The sequence below is a fragment of the Apteryx mantelli genome, chromosome 8 (assembly GCF_036417845.1).
Source record: "Apteryx mantelli isolate bAptMan1 chromosome 8, bAptMan1.hap1, whole genome shotgun sequence".
In the NCBI taxonomy this organism is placed as follows: Eukaryota; Metazoa; Chordata; class Aves; order Apterygiformes; family Apterygidae; genus Apteryx; species Apteryx mantelli.
The window spans coordinates 16,454,035-16,469,809 of record NC_089985.1 but is presented as its reverse complement, the minus strand read 5'-3'; the positions used below and the strand labels follow the sequence as shown (position 1 = coordinate 16,469,809).

The 15,775-nt window shown below is 44.5% G+C and overlaps 1 protein-coding gene across 2 annotated transcripts; it reads left to right on the top strand.

Annotated features, from left to right (window-relative positions):
• Nucleotides 1–705: 705 nt before the first annotated feature.
• On the top strand, nt 706–15,463 carry LOC106499721 (complement factor H-related protein 1-like). 2 transcript variants are annotated; one of them, XM_067300769.1, is made up of 11 exons: nt 706–1,333; nt 2,491–2,679; nt 3,281–3,469; nt 6,773–6,832; nt 7,480–7,656; nt 8,305–8,481; nt 10,356–10,532; nt 11,611–11,793; nt 12,535–12,735; nt 13,966–14,160; nt 15,140–15,463. In XM_067300769.1, exons 1-11 carry the CDS (start codon nt 1,273–1,275, stop codon nt 15,151–15,153), a joined length of 1,623 nt encoding a protein of 540 aa, XP_067156870.1. In that variant the 5' UTR covers nt 706–1,272; the 3' UTR covers nt 15,154–15,463. The 2 variants fall into 2 exon arrangements, with proteins under 2 accessions (XP_067156870.1, XP_067156869.1); XM_067300768.1 differs by having other exon boundaries at nt 6,626–6,832.
• Nucleotides 15,464–15,775: the final 312 nt, after the last annotated feature.

The following is a 15,775-nucleotide window of genomic DNA, read 5'->3' as shown; positions in this document are numbered from 1 at the left end:
AACCAATTTTAGAGGTAAGAAAGAGAAAAGAGAAACTGAATAACTGGGATCCAGTAAAGGGAAGCGTGTAAGTGGGCTTCATTAAGAAAACGCAGAAAAGTACAAACAAGCAGGCCCCAGTGCTCAGGAGGGAGGGACGCCTGCCACAGTGTTACAGGTAAACGCAACAAACTGACAACCACTCGGGCCGGGTTGCATAAATTCCAATTTAATAAAATAATTGAGCAAGTCACAAGTAAGCAAAACAGCGCTGGGCGGCCGGGGAGTCTCCTGCTCCACCAACGGCACGCGCAATCCCCCCCTCACAGTCTCCTTATATGCAATTCCAGCTCCGGGTATATGTGGCACTTCCTGTAACTTCTGTGGTTGCGCCGGCTGTTGCTAGGGGGTCTTCTTCAGCCCTCTGCATTGTGAGTGGTGACCCTCAGGTCACGCATATATTTTACAACTTTCGAAGTCGTGCTACATTTCACAGTTGTGTGACATCGCCATCACCATATTAGGCTATCTAAACTAACATTGCCGCTTCCCTATCTCAACTCTCTTATCTCAGGCAGGGTACATGCCCCCACCACAGGATGTAGGATGTTCCCACAGATGTTCCCAAGGCTGTTTCTTACTTTGATGTAACCAATTAGCACACATCACAGTCCAGGATGTTTCAAGGCTGTTTCTCAATTTGATGTAACAAATCAGCACATATCACAACAGCACTGAACTCCTCCTGACGAAGACCTTGGGGCACCAAGGGCTCACTGCGACATTCCCCTCCTGTCTCACCTCTCTCCTTGAGAAACACTGGTGCTGTCAATCAGAGGAGCAGGGGAAGGGTAAGCATAACACCAGGGAAAGTGGCTAGGTAATATAGTATTGGCTCCACATATAAGGTGTTTTTTTTCCCCATAACAAGATTTTAGGTGTAACACTTTAAAAGCTAAGTGCACCATTTTGTGGTTTACAAATGGACCATGAGGTCTTGTTTATGGGCTTACTCATGCTCCTGTGTCAAGTTCAGTCTGAAAAGTGTTGTGGCAAGGAAAAAAAAAAAAGAAGAAGAAGAAGAAGCATTTTTGCAACAATTGCGTAATTTGTCTGTACATAGAGACTACTGTGTTGCAAGAAAATTAGGGTCAGAAGTTGCTGAACTCTGAGTAATAACCTTTGTAAGGGCAGCCTTAAAAGCTTTTGGAGTGAATACAAGTAAATGCAATTTGGAGTACAGAAAATAGAAATTTTGTTGCAGAGGACCTGTTTTATTTCTAAAGCTTGGAAATGACACTACTGAGCCTCACGACAGTGTTTCTGCTGTGGATGTGTTGTACTACACCTAAAGGTAATTTACCAAATGGAAATCTGTGCTTTTAACTGATGTGGCAGGTGACCGTCAAGAAAAATGGATTACAAAAAATTTAGCCAAACTGTATCACTTGTAATATAATTCCTTTCAGAAGTTCATAAAAAGAAATATAATTAAAAAGAATGTGTTAGAGAATTTTTGCTTTCTTTTTTCTCATATGAGCTTCTTTCTTTGCCTTGTGCTTGAACTTAATGGTACTCAGTAATGAACCTAATTGATTACAAGGCATAATGCACTCCAAATACATGAGTATATATAAATTTGTTTGTATTCCTTTTTACCTATTATTATTCTGAATACATGCTAACAAAAATGCAGAATCCTGATTTGATTTTAAGACATTATAGCTCTACAAAAACTCAGATATTTTGTTATTTAAATCAGTTATATGATACAAAATAATTTAACGTTGCCTTAAACAGATCTTCACTGAATATATGTTAAAATAACTCATTTTAAACTCAATAATCTATCTATTTAAATCTATTCTTCATCTCAAAATTGCTCTCCCCTCACCTCCCCTCACCTTCAAAAGCGCTTTCTGGTGCGTAACATTTACTTTCAAACATCCAACTTGTTTGATTTTAAAATGGTGGACTTCATTTTAGGAATCTGTGACAAAGTGCTTATTAAGCAGTACTAAAGAAGTATTAAGGTATTAAAGAAAATTAAGAATAGTGACTGCATGTGTAGAACTTACTTACTATGTTAGTATAATGATGGAAAACTATAACCTTCCTCCCTATACCCTTTTGAGAAATTCAGAAGTTTATTTACACATTCAGTGCAAATGTTTTTGGTTTAGTAAATCTTTTCAAAGCAAAAGGTGTGAAAATAATATAAAAGAAGACTATTTCTTGGAGCATGGAAATACCACTGTTTTTTAATACAGTATATTCCCAGATGTAGGGATATAGGTCATCTGAATATTATTAAAATCTTGTGTAGTGTCATTGTTTGCAGCTCTCAACACTGTTCCATGTCTACCAAATAACAAGAATTTGTCCAGAATTTTTGCAGGAGCAGCATGCAAGCACCACCTATCATTGATTTTGGAGAAATCAGTAGTGGGGATAAATCAGGATACAAGGAAAATAACAGAGTATAGTTAAATAACCAGGATCTGTGCATAGCTTCTGCCAGAGCAGCATGTGAAGACCCACCTGTCATTGATTTTGGTGAAATTGCCAGTGGGGATAAATCAGGATATGAGGAAAATGACAGAGTGCAGTACATGTGCAACAGCGGATACACTTTATCAGGCTCAGAATGGGTGACATGCCATGAAAAAGTCTGGACACCTGGACCACCAGAATGTTTGGGTAAGGACAGCTTTTATTGCTGGTTGACTTTTTAACAGTAGACAATTCTATTTGTTCTTAAAGTAGAAGTTTCAGAATTAGGTTTACATTTCTTGGTTAATTGCTATGTTTGTAATGCAATAATTAGTGTATTAAGATATCATTTCCTGTAGTTTCCTAGCTGTCCCTCATACATGGAAGTAGCACTGTGTGGTAAGCTGCTTTGCTGTCTTACTCCATTTTACTCCTTAAAACTCTTAGAGTCCTATAAAGTTCATTTTTAATCCTGGGTAATGGAGATACATATTTATTCCCACCGATACCATCAATTAATTATTTAGATGATTGCATTCTCTTGAAATCAGTGCATCTTGAGATCATCACTAATGTTTACAGTCTGTAAAGTTGTCTTTTATACATGTGAACAAGAATATGCTTTTAAGCTGTGCCATATCATTGATTATCTGTCTCATACTAAACATCCTGAATTTATTGTGATAGAGACCAAGTGTGTAAGTGACCTGTGTGTTTTATTTTTAAAATTGCTCAGGAGATGCTATATGAGCTAAAAGCCATCAAAGATTCATGCCACATCATTTTCAATTTTTCTTGTTTCCTGTAGCACCATGTTTCATTACAAAACAGCAACTGAAAGCCAGAAACCTACTACTCTCCCATGGCCGAATACGCACATTTTTGATTCAAAGTGGTCAGAAGCTGAAATTTATGTGCACGACAGGATATAAGCTCACAAGCAGTTCTGTCAGGAAGTGTATTAATGGGCACATGGATTTTCCTTCATGCATCTCTGGTAAATATGCACCATATTTGAATAATTTTGATTTTTCAGATACTTTCTTGTTTAGTTTGCAGTTGGTTATGTACATAAACTGCATCTGCCTGTATTATCAGAAACTGTTTTATCAATGGGTAGTTAATTCCCTCCACACGCCTTCCCATCAGCAAATGTAAATCTTGTGAGAAGTCACCAAAATTAGAGGTGCATAACGTGGGAGAATCTCTCTCTACCTCTTTACTTCTTAAATCAATGAAGGAAAATTGGCACTTCTGAAGTTCAGTTCATCTGTCAGTTTTGGATATCTGTATTTGAGGAGAAGAGTATGTTCTGCAATACTTATTTCTCTCCAGTGATTATGAAAGGAATCTTTCATACTTAGCTGAGATGTAAATGTCTGAAGTTTATGAGTTGAGTACAGGCCACCTGCATTCAGAAGATTGTTTCAGACATAATTTCTTCATCAAATATGTTTTATGAAGGCTTTATAACTGGAAAGCTACTTAACATTTATGTTAGTTACAAAGTGAAAAGCATTCTTATGATCAACAGCAATAACAGTGTCTTGGGCAGGACTGGTAACTGTCAAGAAACCTCTCCATGTAGGATTGTTTCTCTTAATGAAAAACCCTGTGCAGCTTCAAACAGCACTCTTCTTTACAAAGACAGATTTCAGTTTCATGCCTCCTCTTACCTTTGCTGTGTGTGTGTGAGGAAAAGTGGAGGAAGACTCTACTCTGAATGATGAGGATAGAAGGAATACTCTGTCCTCCTGTGCAATGAATGAGGCTGGTAAAGTTGCTGTGTGGTCATGTAAAGACCATGTTGTGCACCGTATACAATTGTAGTGTTGTTCTAAGGCACAAAAAGACATGACTCGGGTATCAGGAAGTAAGGAGAAAAAATTATACACTGTTGTATTTCCTATGGGCTGACTGCTTGCTATTTAGGTGTTTATGCCATTGCTGCCTATAGCCATAAGTGTCTTCTATGGTTGCTCTTCCTTAATACTTATGGAATAAACTTTTTGCAGGCCTGGACTTGCTGTTTCTATGCAGCTCCACAAAACCACAAGCTGTATCATAACAAAATACTGGCCAATTGACTCTAGCTTAAGTTGCTGACAAAGAAAGTTTTAAGCCACAATCTCAACTGGGTGAAAGACACAGCTCCAAATCAAGGGAAATATGCACAGTCTGGGGATCAGTTCTGCAATATATTTTTTGTAGATCTGCCCCATGCATAGAAACATTATAGTACAAGAAGATTCCCTCGGTAATCCTAGGAACAACTGAGTAGCAAGCAGCCATATGCAAATCTGCAATTTATATGCTAACCATTTTTAGAGAGGATGAACTTGTCATTTTTGCTTTCTCTAGAAAGCAAAAAAAATCTGTATCCATCCACCTGTCGTTGCAAATGCTTATGGAACTACATTGCCCTAAAAAGAATATGCATCTGGCTCCTTTGTGGAATATAAATGCAAAAAGTTTGATTCCATGGAAGGGAATAACAGAACTTTTTGTGACAATGGAATCTGAGCTACAGCTCCAGATTTGTTTAAGTGACAAACATACTGGGTTTTTTTTTCTTTGAAACTTGTTATTTTTAAGGAATTCCTTGTTTCTTATTCTGTCCTGTGTAAACTCACTAATACAGTGTGTTTATCTGAAATCAAATTACTGCTTTCACATCATTTCTGGGGGTTACCAAGACAACACTTACTTAGGCTTAGCTGAAATTTCAGATCCTCTGTTAGGCTCAATGCATCAGGCTTAAGCATGAAACAAAATTTTTGTTTTCCTTCTCTTTCCTCCCTGTTTGATCTCGGTGGAAGAATTGAAAACTAGATCATACAGCTGCAAGAGAGCTCAGATGATTACATCTACATAGACCGAGGTGCTTTTCTTGAGGTTGGATGCAAATCAGTTTTTTTCATAAAGAGAGCTAGACACAGGTATAAGAACAAAACACTCCAGACTTTCCATACTAGGTGCTAGAATGGAGGTGCTCTAAGACAAAAAAGCCTAATCTTACTTTCTCAGCCAAGATTATCAGAGCAGTTCAGAAATACGTAATGCCAGTTTTTATCTGGACAGCCATTAGTCTTCTCCAGGAAGAAAGAGGCTGGAGACTTCATTCGAGAGACAGCATGGGAATTTCACCAAAGGTGAAAGCTTTAATTATGTCTCTGCCTCCTTTTCAGAAAAGCCCCAGTCAGCACCATGCACAGGCTCTTCAAGAGAAAAATGGCATTTGAAGATTAAGAAATACATAAGAAATGTTTCTGCTTTTTGACCTCTGGGTCACATGCATGCATCTGCTTTCATTCACAAAAATAGATGCATGAACAAAAACAGAGTTTCTGCTCTATGTGAAAATATTCTTTCTTCAGTGGCTTGGGGACTTAGTATAGCGGTTGCTCTCTGGGATTCATTCTGTCTGATTCTTAGTTTCTACTTTATGTGACTATTTGAATATTATAAAGAGATTTGTTGTAGTAAGATCTTTTGTCGTATGGAATTCAGTGCATATACGTTCAACTTCATGTGTCAACTGATAAAACCTAATTTACAGATAACAAAAAATGCACATTATATGTAATAATTTAAATTCCCCCCACTCTACAGTAATATGAGAGGAGAAAGTATTGGGAGAGCCCTGACTCAGGACAGCTTGATAGGGATTTAATCCGCTGCAGGTGTCAGGAAGAAGTAGGTTATAATACTTCATAAGCTCTCTCCTGTGGTATTTTCATCATGTCATCAGAAAACCTCTCAGTGTTTTGGTGCAGCTTTACTAGTGGTGGAAAAAAGCAGTTTAGTTACAATTCTAGAAACTGACTTTCAGTATCCTGCGACAAGATAATGTCTCCCCTACTTCTCTGCCTGTGAAAATTCCCCTGTTCATCTTATGAAGGTTGTAATTGTGTCTCCTTGATATGAATGAGAAAATGGCTTTAAACCGGGCCAAAAAAGAGACAGAAAGCCCACATAGGAAGAAGAGAGGAATGGAGCTCTGTTGTTATTCTGTATCTTAAATATTTCTTCATCTTACTTTCAAGTTGTTAAATTTTGTTTACTTGAGGTTTTTTTCAGTTTTAGACTGCGTATGTCTTTGGAATATTAATTGCATTGTATTATTGTTCATCTTTGTTTTTTGAATTTAAAGAAAAGCCATGTTTGCCACCACAACCTGTAGAATGTGCTGAAGTTCCCAGGCTGGAAAATCAAAATTTAAGAGTGGAAAAAGAAGGGAAAACAACTTATCTGGCTGGTGCTAAATTTAAGTATGTTTCTCGTTCTGGATTCATATTAGATGGACAATCGGAGATAACTTGTTCTATGGGAAACTGGACTTCTGCTCCTACATGCACTGGTAATATCAAACAATACTTTTTTTTGAAGTGCACTTAGCAGTGAATTTGAAATTATTTTATATTGGAGCCTGAATACTAAGATACAGCAACTGCAGATTTTGCTGCAAAATCTTATCATCCCTCATGGATTTCTTCAAAGCAATCCTGATTGGGTGCAAGACTGAGTTTTTGAAGGCAGTTTAGGGTTTTTTTTTTAATATTCCTTTGGTATTCTTGCAATCTTTGTTCAGTTTCTGTCTCTGCCATATGGGTCATGGGTTAGTGCTTATAATCCAAGGATCTGTTTCCCACAAAGTCCGTTCGTTAGTGACTGGGAATTGCTTTGGTGCTTCTGTGATGGAAATCACTTTTGTGTGATTAGGGATAGAAGCCTCTACCAAAATTTCTTGACAGCAAGGAATGACATGCATGTCTAGAGATAGGATTAGAATCTTTTCAGTGATTGAAGTCCTTGTCTATTTAGAGTAATGACTTATTTAATTTTCCATATCCTACCTTTTATATTCCATATGCTACCTTTATCCACCATCAATGGGTGAGCATCCCAGTGTTAGAGAAGGCTCTGTTAAGCATGCTTTTGGTGGGAAGGTTACCCCCGTCTAGGTGTACCACATTATCAAAGTATCAAATGTGTGTATCTTTTCAGAAATGCCATGTGGAAGTATTCCAAAAGTTGCCAATGCCCAAATTGAAGGAAGAGACAAGGAAATATATGAGCCTGGTGAAACTATTCGCTACCAGTGTGATCCAGGGTTCCTGACTGTTGGCACTCCAGAAATTATTTGCAGAACAGGAAACTGGACATCACCACCCTTCTGCGAAGGTATAGGTTCTGCTTGTAAATAGTCTATGATCCTCCCTGGTCTTTGATGAAGTTAGCTAAAATAACATTGACCCATGCATGCAGGTGGGTGAGGCCAGCAGGGCCAACAGGTGACCTGCTTGGAATGACTGCCTGGAATGACTTGAAAGTCCTTGTTTCTGGCTCCTGAGAAGCAGCAAGCAAGAGAGTTCAGCAGCGATATCTATTCCCCTTCTGGACAGAAGCTTGTAGCTGCCATTGTGTGCGCTGCTAAGACAAGCAGAGAGAGGGTTATGGAGGAATGGGCGCTGGCTACAAAGAGTGAAATAACTGGCAGGATAATAGATTGTATTTTCACTTCACGGAGAAGATCAATTTTTAAAAGTAACTTCACATGGTAGACAAACCACCTCACTCTCCAGCCCTTTGACACACCATGCAATACAGCACCAGTCTGTTCATTTGGCCAATCTTTGCAACTGCTTTTCTCCTTTTAGTCACTACATGGAAAAAGTATTTTGTCTGGTGAAGCGTTGTGGAGTAAAGATCCTAGTGTCTTGAATTAGGCAAACAGTTGTTGCTCATGAAGAATAATGGTGTTCCTGAATGCAGTATTCTGTGACAAAGATGCTGCTGTGCTCCTATTCTTAAATGCACTTCTCTTTTCAGATGTTAGCTGTGGAGCCCCACCTGAAGTTCCCAGGGCTTCTATTGCCAGCAGTCAACATGAGAGGTATCTGCCTGGTGCCAGAGTGCAGTACGAATGTGAAACCAATTTCCAGATTATGGGTGTAAATTATGTCACTTGTACAAATGGACAGTGGTCACAAGCACCAACTTGCAGAGGTAGGAGGTCATACTTTCATATTGCCTGTTAGCATAGAAAGGACTGTATTTTTACCTGAATGCTTCAATGACTTTGTCTTTTTTACTGCTGCTTTCTTTGTATACCACAACTTTGTACTTGCTGTTACTCTCTTGCACAGCACTTTGGCTTAGCCAGATTGTTTGGCTTAGCCAGATTGTTTCCAGCAACACTGTAGACTTTCTCAGCAACAACAACAAAAAATCTGCCTGAGGAAACTGGGCCTGTAATTTGCCCTCTCCTACATTTGCACTCTCCTACATGGTACTATATTTCCCCAGAGGATGCCATTGTTTGGAACTTCAACAGAACGATGCGTAAGGGCTCTCCTCTTCTGTTCAAAGCTGTCTGGGAGTATGGACATGGGGGGATGTAGTAGGGGACAGAAATAGCTGTTCTTCTCCAAAGCTCCACTACGACTCCTTGCAGATCCCAGTAGAAACTCCAGAGCTAAAGTGTGTAGATGTCCTAGAGCTATGAAATGAGAAGAGCATTCCTGTGAAAAGGAATTGTGCTGTGCTCCTATCCCTGTCCCAATCTGTGGCTGCAGGGTGAGCTTAGCTGCTTAGCTTTCCTGCGCTTCCACGGAGCCGACGACACTTGCCTGTGCATGAGCAGTGCAGACTGACAAGCTCCTCCAGCGCTGCTGATGCTCCAGAGCGCTGCCATTCAGCATAGTGCCAGCTCCGCTGCCAGCTCCATGACTTTCAGGAAAGCCAGCATTCCCTGGGGAAAGACATGGGCTCCCAAGAAGGCTAATGTGGCTTGTCGTGCCGTAAGGTGGAGCTACAAAAAACAACGGGGTTTTTCTAGTAGCTCTTGCTGGTCCTGCCATGTCATGAGAGTCCCAGAAAGAGTGTTATGCTGCTGTTCTCACCCCTCCTTGTTCTCTCCATTGTGAATTCTTGGAGCTGTGACCCATTGGGGACAGCTCTCCCCACAGCAGGAGTCACAGCATGCTCACAGTAAAGAGCAGAAAGACTTCGCATACAGCATCAGTACCCTGCACTGAAAGTCCTTTCCCCTCTGAGAAGGGCAGATCAAACCTGAGGGAGTGAATGAGACATCAGAGCTGTGGCTGCTGTGGCCTTGCCATTGAGGCCTGTGGGGGAAAGTCTTGCTGAGGCACCGTGCACAAGCAGGGCACCAGGGAGGGTATGTGCTAGGCAGACAGGCAGTCAGGAAAGTTAGCATTTTCTCTCCTGTTCTGCGTCTCCTGCACCTGTGAGTCAGACAGCCTTTGTCTGGCACAAGTGGAGGCTTACCAGGGAAGCTGTGGATTTCTGAACTCTTCCTGGGCTGTAGGTCCCTTGTCCCACTGCAGCCCGGGATCCTGTTCAGAGCTCTACTGAACTCCCCTGGTTCACAGCCAGCAAGAACAGCCCTGCAAATATGTTTTCACTCCCTCCGTTTCAGGATGCTTCTCCTTGGAGTCTTCCTGTTTTAGACCCTGGAGGTAGTCTTCTGTGTGCCACAAGAAGTAGCCAGTTGATTTTACGTTAGCTACGTGCACTATCCAGTGGCTACCTGGGCGGCTGAAATTCCCAATGACGGTGGTATTATGCATATTGCAATATAGGCAGTAGGGGCTGTGGAAATTGCTGTTTCCACTGCTCTCCGGGCCAAGCTTCTTAAGACTTGTTTCCAGCTTAATTCACATTCCCTGCATTCATTTCACAGCGTTTTACCACTAACTGTCATGGCTGGGGATAAAAAGAAGAAACATATTGGGAAGACAAAAGAAGCTCTGGGCAGAAATTGCAGGGCTTGAGGAGTAACAAGACTGATTCCTCTAACTGCAGGTTATATACAGGAACACCTCAATGACTGCAAACGTGGTTTTGTCTCTTTTCAGATGTGACATGTGAACCTCCTCCAGAAATTGCTGGTGGTAAAGTTCAAGGTGTTAAAAAGTCCAGGTATTTGCCTGGGGAGAGAGCTCAGTACCAATGCTGGCAAGGTTTTCAGATGACTGGGGATTCCACTGTAGCCTGTCAGAACGGGACCTGGACAAAGCTGCCAAAATGCAGAGGTAGTTTCTCTCTCTCTCTTTATACCAAGCCTATGAAAATTCCCCTGTTCTTGTTAGGAGATTGTAGTTGCATCTCCTAGGTCTGAACAGGAGAGTGGCTCTGTTTTGGGCCAAAACCTTGTTGGGGATACTGTCATGAGGCTGGCTCGGTGGCATTTATTTCTCCAAATCTCAGTCTCCTTACTGTGCAGAAATGCCTCATCCTTGGCACACTCAGAAACAAGCAAAGAGTAGGAACTATTTCTGTCTGTCTTTGAGAACAAGGCCCACAGCTTCCCTGCTGGTTGACACTGAGAGGAGCGAACCGTACAGATGATGTGGAGGTACTTTGCTCTGTTGAAGGCCCCAGAAATAAGTCAAGTGACAGCAGGATTTCATGTGTGGGCTAACCTCATGCCGAGATAGATACCATGTTGAAACTGACTCTGTAAATCTGGTGCCTAGGACCTTTTGAACGCATTGGATACTCCCATGAGTTTTCCTCAGACAGACGGAAAGTTTCAGCCCCTGAACCAATGCAGCAGCATTTCACTGAAACAGCACCCCGCTGGGAGCTGAAAGGGGTGCAGAAAGGGCAGATGAATTAAGACCAGGCTCCACATTGTGGTTCCTGAACGTGGCGCCAAGTGAAAGGAGCATCATTAGCGGTACGGAAGGGTCTGGGTCTTCTCTGAATTTTTCCCAGTGCAAGGTCCATTGGAAGGCCAGGCTTTGCAGCAGTGCGGTGTTTGAGTGGGTTAAAAAATCTGTGAAGCCAAGATGCCTAGCTTTCAAAAGTGGTTAAAAACGCAGGCGTGATGGATTCTTGCTTGCATGTCTGGCGTTGCCCATGGCCATAAGCACCCGCAGAGCCCGAGGGCTATCCCGTTACAGCGTGCAGCAATCACCTTGGTAATAGTTCAGATCAGAGCTAACATACAGAAATGCAAGCAAGTTGCCCACAAATTGCATGCACGTAGTCTTTTCGGGCATCCACAAAGGACAGCGTGCAACTGGTGCAACTGGCGGTATTCGTGGCCAGGCCTCCATTGCAGTTGAATACTGATGGCTTTCCCTCTACTTGGAAATTTCCTTTCAGGGAGAGGTGAAAAATGTGGCCCACCTCCAGCTATTGAAAATGGAGACCTTCTTTCGTTCCCGCTGCAAGAGTATGCACCAGGTTCAACTCTGGAGTACAAGTGCCCAAGTCTCTATGTCCTGGAAGGATCTCGATATATTACATGTGCTGAGGGGCAGTGGACAAATCCCCCAGTTTGCTTAGGTATGTTAAAGCGTGTGCTGCACAGCAGAAATCGGCGGGACTTCTCCTGTTGTCTTTTTCTCAGACTCTGAGGGCCCTTCCAGTGCCGCTTGTGAAGCAGCGCTCGTGCTGGGACTGCGATGTTGACAGGGGAGAACAGCAGTGGGTTCTTCCTTTGTCCAGCAGAAAATTCCTCTTGAGGTTCACCAGCGTGGTCCCCTCTAGTGCCTGCTGTCTCTCCTCCCGAGATGGATTCAGGAGGAGGAGGAGGAGGAGGAGGAGGAGGAGGAGGAGAGTTTGGCTCAAGTGTGAGCCTGCGTGAGGGGGTCTCCATCACTGTGCAGGGCTCCTGAGCGAGCTGGAGCTGGAGGGCATGGCTGCGGTCATGTGACACAAGGCTGTGAGAGGGGAGGATGAGTCTGCGTGCCTGGCAGTCCCGGGAAACCAGAGTGGGGGCAAGTTCATTGCTGCCTGGCGATTTCCGCCACCCCTCAGCTGTGGTTGGATCCTGTCCTGTGTGACCATCAGAGTGGAAAGGCCTCTCCGTAGTTCTGCCTGGTGACTTAGGCATGGTCTTTCTTCCCTTAGGCTTTGATGTGAATAACTTTCCTGCCTGAAACAACAGAGGGTCAGAGCAATTAGCTGAAAGCATTTTGCCCCATGAAGAGTGTGCAATCAGGCTGGGCTTCTGCAGGCTCTAGGGAAGCAAATTACCAGTGGTGCCTCTCCATGAATTGACAATCTACTCTTCCCTTTTTCAAGTGGCATGTACGGCATCTGAAGAGGATATGAACAGAAACAACATTGAGCTGAAATGGGTCGCAAGAAACAAGCTGTATTCGAAATCTGGTGATTTTATTGAGTTTGAATGTAAAATAGGACATGTGCAGGACCCAGCATCTTCCCCATTCAGAGCACAGTGTGTAGAGGGGAAGCTAGAGTATCCGCACTGCAAGCCGGGAAGTAAGTCATCTCCGAGTCGGCCACTGCTTCTCTGTTGTTTTGTTGCATTTTCACTGTGGCAGCTGAGAGGAAAGCCTTAGGAAGTGTGGCTGGGGAAACAATGCGAGAGCCCCAGGGTGTGGGAGCCCCCTGTAAAGCTGCGGGCCGTGACGGGAGGTGTCCCCCAGAAGCCACCCCCCTGGAACACGTGAGCTGGCAAAACTCCTTGGAAAGGACCCAGGGGCCTAACTATTATTAACCATCAGGACTACTTGTGCTGCGCCTGTCTGGCCACTTCCAGGCAAGGCAGAAGAGCGTGTCCATTCCCTGTCGTGCTGAAGGTCCCCCACTGCTACTTCAGCAGTTTTGCAGAATCTCCTGATCTTCTTGCAGGTTTTATGTCCTCGCGTCCTCCCTGGCCACCTGTGTGTCTTGCAGGCAACTTGTGCCACGGTGGTGCACCACAAAATAGTCTGCACCTAAATGATCTCAGTAGAAGGTGGGCCTTGGGAGTCGCGAGGTCTGGCTTTGGTCTGGAGAGCTGTGTAGTATGAGACGGAAGCTTGCCTTGGCTGTGGGAGAGGTCCAGAGGATAGCCGGGCGGAGTATTTCTTGGATGCAGTGCATATTCTTTACAAAAACAGTCCTGTTGCCCTTACCATGGTGGGACTGAAGAGGAGGAGACCATTTCCTCGCTGGCTCTCCCAAGCCGGCCTCTTTACTTTTCCCCAGCGTGCTTCTGTCTGGCCTTGGCTCTCTTTTGCAGCCATGGCTGTGCCTCCTTCGCCCCCATATGGCCTTTCCAGGCCTTCCTGGGCTTCTCTGTAAGGAAGCTCACGCTTGCCTCGTCCTCGAATTTCCCCAAACCCCAATAGCTGCACAGTGCCGAAGAGCGTGAGCTGAGCAGTTGCCCTTCATCGCCTGCACCGTGTGTTAATGGAGGTGGGGGCAGTTGCGGAAGGGCCCCCCTGAGCCAGCAGTAAAGAAACCTTTTCTACCCAGGCGAGTAGGGATTGCCTGAGGCATTGGCCATGCCTGGCGTTGCCTGAGGGAAGCGTGAGGCTTTTCCTCCTGCCTGCCCTGCTTTTCTCCTCAGACTCATCTCCCAGTATTTGCCTGCCACGATCATGAGGGAAAGCAGCTAAGGATTTAAGTCTTTTGGGGAGTCAGCAGGTACCTGTAGCATCAGAGGATCAGTTGTGCAGCATGAGGTCCACAGGCAAATAATCAAAGTGCTTTCTGTTTTTCCAGAGAAGTGTACGGTGCTTGAGAGTGATATGGCGGAGAACAATATTCAGCTACAATCGAGCCTGTCAAGCACTTCCAGCTATCTCTCCAGGGAATATATTTATTTTGAATGCAGATGGTGGCACCAAAAAACTTCAAGGCCTGAGGAGTTTAGAGTACAGTGCTTGGACGGCGTTTTCAAGTATCCTAGATGCGACCGTAAGTCCTCCATGACGAGAACACTGTCAGGCTTGCTTGCCTGCCTGCCAGGCTGTGGGGTTTTTCCTTAGGCAGAAGGGCAAAGTCCATCTGAGAGAGCAGTTTTGTGCCCCTTCAGTGGCAGAGGCCTGTGGCATCCCGGTAAAAACCACCGGGCAGCGCTTAGAGGCACAGGGCGTCTGAGAAGGGCTCAGCGCCTCACTAACGCAACAGGAGCGTCAACAGAAGTGGACAACACGGTCATCCTCTTTGCAGCCTGGCCAGGTCTGTGAGTGGAGTAGCAGAAGCTCAGCTGAGCTTTGAGCTGCTGTGCTTCCACAGAGAGGTTTGGCTCCCATTCTCATCCCTGCCCTAACACCCGTGGGGCGTTTGGCCGGTCCCTCTCGTAGTGCCAGGCAGAGGGGGCGGCCCTCTCCCTCCCTCCTTCACCAGGGTCACGCTAGCTGCCTGTGGGCTACTCAGCACAGCGGCATGTGACGTACGCACCAAACGCTGTTGCTGAAGAAGGGGTAGCTTGGGTTACTTGCTGCCGGTGCTCCCATCTCCCACGCAGGAAGAGCTCTTGTCACTGACGTTCCCCACGCGCTGTGGTCGCTCTGAGCTGTTGCGTTGGCTTGCTGCGTGGTTGCCACGCAGGCCTTTGGGGAATGAGGCTTTGTGTTTGGCGGTGGGAGGAGAGGACCACAGCACTGCTGGGAGTTGTCGCAGGACACCTGCTGGCAGCAGCAGCAGCAAAGGGTCCGCAGAGGGGCAGGTTTAGGGTCCTTTTTGGCACAAGTACAGGTCTGTGTCTGTCACTGAGCTGCTCCCGTTCAGAGGACCCTGGGGCTCTTCCCTTCACCTTTCATCTAGCTGAACTCATGCAATGTGAATAGTTGGCGGCTTTGCTGAAATCCGCTGTGGTTCGTTGTGAGGAAGCACTGCTGTGTGCCAGGCTTGGTATTCACTCCTTCTCCCATTCTTTCTCTTCACTTCGCAGGGATGTGGGGATAAATGGAAGTGGCACGAAGGTGCCTGGCTGCAGAAGTGAAAGATGCCTCAACCAACCCAGTTATTAGAATTCAATCTTTCTTACACAGGATTTTCTGCTTCGCTGTGCTTTGTCAGTAGCTTAGGCAGTGTTCTGTGTTTGAATTCCTGACATTTTTTTTTTTTTCCTTTTAATATTGGCTGATTGCGTTTCCATTTCCTTTTTAAGCATTCTGTATTGATTTCATTGCCACTTTTATTAACAATTGCATCCTGAAATAGGCTGGCTTTGGTGGCCTACTGAGACAAGAATTAAAGCCTGCAAGTAATCTGATCATCAGCAAGCTGGGTGTGTTTGGCCTTGTCTGTTCCGAGCTGCTTCTCCATGCAGCTACCCGGAAATTAACCTTGCGTCGCGGCCGAGGGGAGTGCCCTGACCACCTAATGAGGACGAGAAGTGAATGGCGTCTCCTTTAAACAACTCGAGGCAGTCTCTGGGTGGCAGACGCCTATTCTTAGGGGGGGCTGTAAGCACCCTGGCACTTGGTGGAAGGGCAAGATGTGGACAGGCACGTAACTGGGATTTCTGGGAGGTGGCGGGGGGGGGGGGTGTTAGGGATAAGTTCTTGGTCCAGGTTCTGGATGG

Excerpts from the sequence above, each read along its gene's own strand:
- LOC106499721 (XM_067300768.1), top strand. The coding sequence starts at position 1,273 with ATGACACTACTGAGCCTCACGACAGTGTTTCTGCTGTGGATGTGTTGT. Across the intron at positions 2,680-3,280 it reads TGGACCACCAGAATGTTTGG|CACCATGTTTCATTACAAAA; the intron begins GTAAGGACAGCT and ends TGTTTCCTGTAG. Across the intron at positions 6,833-7,479 it reads TTCTGCTCCTACATGCACTG|AAATGCCATGTGGAAGTATT; the intron begins GTAATATCAAAC and ends GTATCTTTTCAG.